This window comes from Alligator sinensis, unplaced genomic scaffold (assembly GCF_000455745.1).
Source record: "Alligator sinensis unplaced genomic scaffold, ASM45574v1 scaffold216_1, whole genome shotgun sequence".
NCBI classification, from domain to species: Eukaryota; Metazoa; Chordata; order Crocodylia; family Alligatoridae; genus Alligator; species Alligator sinensis.
The window spans coordinates 4,646,412-4,653,268 of record NW_005841868.1 but is presented as its reverse complement, the minus strand read 5'-3'; the positions used below and the strand labels follow the sequence as shown (position 1 = coordinate 4,653,268).

Sequence of the window (6,857 nt, the reverse complement as noted above, 5' to 3'; positions counted from 1 at the left end):
GGGAAAGAGATAAGAAGTCCTCTCTCCCAGAAATATACTATTCACAAGGACATAGACCCCAGCTAATTGGCATCTTCCAAATCCATGGAAAAACTGGTTCAATCCAGTTCCTAAAGTCTCAGTGAAACAAAGAAATCTGAACAACACCCATCGGAATATTTATGTAAATAAACCACATACAAATGTTGGGTGTAAACAGGGGAAATCTGGAGAAGATCTGAGCAAATTCAAGACAACCTGCTACCAGCCTGCATGCCACCATCCTCCTCCGTCCTGCATCTCGCCCAAGTGGTATAGGTGAGAATCTGTATTGTGCTGTTACAAGCAGTTACATAGAGACAAGTGCTTATTCTTATGCTTTGGGATATAATCAATAAAAGGTTGGGTTACAGACCTGTCTCTTGCCTCTTTTTCTGACTTCAGTGGTAGTAATACATGGCCTGCTAAGAGGGAATGGAGGATCATTGGGAAATGTGATTGTATCTTGATTTGGTTTACAAAAAGAGTAATCATTAAGGGAATTGCAAATTGTCCCTGAATTCTGTGTCTAAACTTGCAAAGGAGTCCTGATCATAGACAAGCTGTAGTCTTGTCTCTCAAAAGATCAAATGGTACTGGGTTTTTGGTAACATCACCATACCTTGGTCTCACACTTGGGGTTTCCATCTGGGTCTGTACGAGTTCCTCCAAACTCCACAGGGATCTCCTCATGGTCGATGTACTTCTGCAAGACTTCCTTCCAGTTTGCTAACAGGAGAGAGAGAAGCCGCCAACTTACAGGAGTAGGAATCACAGCATCATAGAACCACAGAAAAGCAGGGCTGGAAGGGACCTTCAGAGATCATCTAGTCATCTAGGAGTGTCCTGTTATGCTCTGAACAGCATGCAAAAGTAACAGGAAGAGTTTCATTTTGATGCATTTCTAAGTAGTACTTGTTTCCTTTGAGGCCACTTTTGGAGCACTTCCCTATTTTTGGAGCACTTCAAAGGGCTTGAGTGTCTGCCCAGCTCCCCCTGTGAAGCACTTCAGAGGCATTTGAAGTACTTCAGATGTTACATCTGTCTGCACCCTCAGGATGAGGGCTGCGGGAAGTGGGGTAGAATCACAGGTGAGAATAGTGGTCACTTCCTCACAGTGCGCTATATCCTCCCACCCTGCATTCAAGCCCTAGCTGTTGGGGGTGACAATACTCCTGGACAAAACAGTTGACCTAGTGAAGATAGGTTTGTGCCTAAGACATGCTTTTGGTACTAATACAAGTTGCTGAGACAAGGCGAGGAAGTCTGCAGGGAAATAATACTCCCTTTTTTGTGGGACCTTGCAATGGGATTGAAGTAGCAGAGGAAAATGGAACAAACAGGATGAAAAGAACAAGTCTGAACCTTTGGCAGCTGAGTAAATGCTGGCAGGAGTCCAGCACCAGGGCTCAAGAGGCTGAGATTGAAGAGGCAAGTCCCTGGCTGATGCTATCTAAGCCCCACATTGTTCCCAGTGCAATGTACATTCCAGGCAAAGGGCAATGCCCTGGTGGTTACTCTCCAGGGACAATTGGGTGCTATTGACAGCAAGACTGCTGCACAGAACAAACAAAATTAAAGGCCATGATAGCTACAGGCAGCAGAAGCACTTTGTGCCTCCATAGCTGTTCTGAGTCTGAGCCAGCAATTGCCAACCAGGGTGCCACAGCATGCTGGGGTGCCTTGAGATTCTTTCAAGGTACCTCAGGCTACAACACAATGTTACAACTGTTAACTGTGCAGACATGATTCACAGGGAATCCATAGTGTTTAAAAACTTTCTGCTCTACTGTGGTCTTTCTGAGTTCTTTGAAACAGAAAAAATACTCTATTATTTTTCTGTAGTCAAAAAATGAGTGAAAACTAAGAGCAGGCATTTTCCAAGATGTGCCTTGAGTCTAACAAGGTTAAGAACCACTGGTTTGAGTGCTTGGCTTCATTGTCCACCTTATATCACAGTTTCGCATGCTGTCTGGGACTGAAATCCAGCTCCCATCAGGTACCAAGCTGATGGGACATAGCCCCTTCCCCAGGGCACAGGTTTCCAGAATGAGAACAGGGAGGGACATAGGGTTGCTCTCTTTTACTAGTGAACTTTAGTGAAATAGGGAAGACAACACTGTCAGTACAGTCCCTGTCTCTTGCTCTCAGCTCCACTGTAGAATTTCTGCCCAGCATCTTCCCTATCCCCAGCCTGCCAATGTAAAGACTCGATATGCCCCTTCTCACATGCATCAAAAATCAACATCACATCATGTCTTACTACACAGAAGATGCTTCCAGACCAGAAGAGGAAGGAATCATGAGCCTATTGCTTAGGCATGGGACTAGGACTCAAGGATCTGCACTTGAGCCTAGCTCTGACCTTGGATAATTTGCATAATCACTCTGGGCCTTAGTCCCCTGCCCATACAATGGAGATAATAGTCCTTCCCTTCATCTGTCTTTCTTATATAAACTGTGAGCTCTCTGGGGTACAGACCATCTCCAGCTGTGTGTGTGCAGAGTCCAGACCACTGTGGGGCCCCCAGGTGCAATTGCCAAATAAGCCATGCTAAAAGACAAGATTGAGGTATGCAGCCAGGGGGGGTCTATCTGATGTGGGCAGGATTCTGCTCCCTGAGGCCACCCCACCAGCATCTTCCTGTTAAAACTCTAGAGGTTTTAACACTCGAGTTGGTTCCCACCCCTCTCCTGACCTGACACAAGTTTAATGGGGGTGAAATTAATGCAGGCTTTTGGTTTTCATTGCTCTATGTAAGGGAAGAGAAGACACACCGGTGGCAGAGAGTAAGACACGGGTTGGAAGGGTGCTTGCAAGCAGCCATCCCACACAGAGCCACACAGGGATCCTTCTTCTCCTGGTGTTTCCAGAGGGGAGGAGGAAGGAATGTGAGCTCCACTATAAAGAAAGACTTGGAGCAGATAAGAGGGAACAACCAGAACTGGAAGTTCCTGAATCCAACAGAGTGAGACCAAGAATGGCTGAGAGCAATCCAAGAGGCTGCAAGGAAGGCTCTTCAGGGAGTCAGCTCTAGTGAGAGAGCTGGCAGGGAAGAAGCCAAGACAAAGCAGCTTTCAGGTAAACTGAAGCCTCATCACAGCAGCCCAGGGAGAAGGACTGAGAAGGAGGCACAGTAAAGACCTGAATAGAAGGACTGAGAAGGAGGTACCATAAAGACCTGAATAGAATAGAAGGACAGAGATAAGTTAACTTTGTTTTCTCCACCTGGGAAGAGGGGAAGAACCCTCCTAGACACAGAGCGATAGTGAAGAGTAACTATCTGCACATAAGCCGGGAGGCTGTTTAAACACAAGTCAGTTCATTTTCTAAAGCCCTGGTGGAAGCTAACCAGGACTAAGTTGGTAGTGACTTATTTGAGTCAGAGGCATAGGAAAAACTCTGATAGACTCTGGCAGATTATATGGACTATAAGTTAACACCCGGTGGAACGGGAGAGGGTATAGGGGTTGGTGGAGCCCTCACTATACTAAGGCAGATCGAAGGACCATTGTGCAAGAAGCTACATGCCCAGACATTTCTTCTTTTCTCCCTTATCAGCAAGTCGTGGCAGGGGAGAGTGTGGGATCTTTTCTCCCTTATCAGCAAGTCGTGGCAGGTGAGAGTGTGGGTGTGCAGAATATTACATCAAGAAGGGTCCTGGTACTCTTCAGCCAGCTGGCTGAAGAGCAACAACTGCCTTAGTAGAAAAAAAAAGAAAAGGAAAACCTTACGGAGAAGGTGATAAGCATCCGGGACTAATTGATTACTTAAATTGAGGTGAATCTGACATCAATTACACTTTAACGTTCATCAGGAATGGACACTCTACAGGAGTCAGTACCTTCAGTGGTGTGAATAGATCAGGCCAGGGAACAGGCTGTGGTCACTCAGTGACCATAGAGCAGCAGAGGGAGATCACAGCTGGTCTGGCAGGGCTTTTTTCAAAAAGGTAATCAGGAAGCTGAGAAGCAAACATGGGTCAAGATATCAAGGTGCCCCTGGTCTACCTGCACATTTCCTTTTTACAGCAGCAAACTAAAAGCTTACACATGGTCACACAGAGGGTTCCTAAGACTTTACTGACCAAACACATGAACTGCTTTGGGGAGGACAGCATTGGCCACAACACTTTAGGACAGCAAGCAAAGAACTCTACAGGGGGATTTAGGAGGCAGAATGTAGCTATGGAAAATGAATTCGACCAAGGTACTTAGTTTCATTTATCAAAAAGAATCACAGAATTTGGTATGATCCACAGCAGCCCCAAATGTGCCTTTGTAAGCTGTCTAAGATACAGCACAGTGCTCCCTAGCATCACACCAAGCCATTGGTACCAGCAGTGAATCAAAAGGAAGACTGTCACCAGTTTTTTTATTGTAACAGTCTCCCATCCAACTGCTCATCAGGCCTGGCTTTGCTTAGCTAACAGGACATAGCAAATGACTTTGAATAGGCTCATTTATTCTGCCCAGCACTGAAATAGCCATGAGACTTCTTCCTGCCCTCTAACTCTCCAGCTGGTGATACTAGAGCTGCAACTAGCCAATAGGAATCAATATTTTATGACATCACACTGCCAAACAGAGATTAGGTGACTGGATATTTTCTTCCCCTTAGAGGAAGGCTCTGGGAAAGGGGTAGGTTCTACCTGCTGATCACTGTGGGGGGCAGGGACAGAGGGGAGGGGAAAGGCAGGAGCAGAGGGAGAAGATAAACTCACCTCCCAGGACCACAATCTTCTTGCGGGTGTCTTCACTCAGGAAGTGCTTGATAAGGTTGTAGGCCACAGGAAAGAGCTTGGGAGCTACAAAAGAGGCAGAGAGAAGGTAGTGACATGGGCCAGAAATCCTCCATGCCACACTTGGCCCACTACCTCCTGCACCATCCCCTATTGGGCACCTTACTTATCCTAGTCCCAATCTCTAGCCTGGACCACCAGTGCTGCACAACAGAATGGAGAGAAGGTGGCCAGGTACAACTACAAAGTTCATGGTCAATAGTGTGGTGCATCTCCTGGATTTAACCATGGCATCTCCAGCTGGGAGATAATCAACTGTGCTTCACCACCTAGGTGCCAGACCAATAAATCCGTGCCCGTGGTGGCAAAAATGCAGCATCTTCCAGTGGGTCTGCACAAATCAATGCCCAGAATGACTTTTCCTTATTTTTGTCATCTGAGGCAGACTCACAGATGCTGTGTGGCCCTCAAATGCATGTCTATGTTCTGCATGAGAATGCAAATGCATGTATGCCTGCACACAGAAAGGAACACTCCCCAAGGCACGTCCTGCATGGGGTTACACCCACCTTTAATGATAAACAGACGCTTCAGGGTCTCAGGGTAGTTCTCCTCAAACATGCCAAGGAACTGAAAATCAATAGAAGTTTTAGTCAGTTGGTGCAAGGTGGAAAAAGATCCCTCCACAGCCCCCATAAACCCCAGTACCATATGTCTGATCAGTACATATGGGGCTGTGCAGAACAGAGAGGAAAATGAATCCAGGGTGCTCCACCAGCCCATCCCCAAGTCAAAGTGAGAGAGCTGCAAGAAGACTTCAGTGATTTCAGTCAGCCCTTTCCCTCCTCCTGCTCCCCCTCTGACTTGGTACAAGGCTTCTGCAACAAGGGACAATTGGTTTGTTTGCTTTAAACAGCAGTGCTCCATCTCTTCCACTACCAAATCTGAACTCCAAGTGTCCTACCTTGTGTCAGGAACACAGGACAACAGAATCAAAGACCCAAACCCAGCAATAAATGCAAGTAGAGGTCTATAACAAACAATCCAAATCCCAGTTTCTCAGGAATGGGGACTCATGCTGGGGACAGACTGTCAAAGAGCCCCAGCTCCTAGATATTTAAAAGGGCATTAAAACATAAACACAACTGACAAAATGCACATGGGAGATGAAGATGGTCTTATGGGACACCTAGACACTAAGATACACTCCTTTTTACAGAGAGTAATTTTTCCTCCAAAAGAATAACTCCATGGGATTAAAGCTTTTCATGCTTAATAACACAGCCTTGGAGGAAAACTAGATCTCATGATTTCTAAAGTAATTAAATGATTTTGAGGGGCGGGGGCCTGGGTTATGTCTTTGGAAAGCTTGAGATTAGTCAGTACACAAGGACATACTTGTTCAAAACCTCTTGTATTTGAACTACTGGTATGACCTTGTACAGAAAGGACAGGGTGGGGAAGAAAGGGGGAGGGGTTGCGCTCTATGTCAGTGAGCAATATACATCGACCCTCATCAAGACGGAATCCAAGGATGAGGAAGTAGAAGGATCGTGGGTTAGGCTACATGGGGGGCAAGGAGAAAGGGATTTGGTGGTAGGGGTCTGCTACAGACCCCCACATCAAGGGGAAGAAAGAGATTCAGGGCTCCTGAGGCAGCTCACGGAGACCATAAAAGCTAAAGAGGCGGTAGTCATGGGGGACCTAAACTACCCGGACATCTGCTGGGAGTCACAGACAGCAAAGTCCCACCGCTCACGCAGGTTTCTAACCTGTGTACAGGACCTCCACCTGACACAGGATGTACACGGTCCCACTAGGGGGAATGCCATACTGGATCTGGTATTGGCAACGGGGGATGACATGGTAGGGGACCTCCAGATCGGTAGCCATCTGGGGGTCAGTAATCACCTAATAATAGAATTCACCATAAGACGTCGAGTGGGTAAGGTAACTAGCAGGGTGAAAGTGCTAGACTTTAGGAAAGCTGATTTCATTGAACTCAGGCGATTAGTCAAGGACGCACTGCAGAGTAGGAGTTTTGAGGAGATGGGAGCCCAAGAAGGGTGGCTGTGCCTTAAGGAAATGATCCTTCGG

At 46.7% G+C, this 6,857-nt stretch overlaps 1 protein-coding gene across 1 annotated transcript in view; it reads right to left on the bottom strand.

Moving 5' to 3' along the window:
* Positions 1 to 6,857, bottom strand: part of SEC14L2 (SEC14 like lipid binding 2) — a 32,306-nt gene that overhangs the window by 7,197 nt on the left and 18,252 nt on the right. The window contains exons 7-9 of the mRNA XM_006016829.3: positions 5,330 to 5,390; positions 4,743 to 4,826; positions 641 to 747 (exon numbers count right to left, since the gene is read on the bottom strand). Coding sequence (XP_006016891.1) covers positions 641 to 747; positions 4,743 to 4,826; positions 5,330 to 5,390 — 252 coding nt within the window. The remainder of the gene's footprint in view (positions 1 to 640; positions 748 to 4,742; positions 4,827 to 5,329; positions 5,391 to 6,857) is intronic.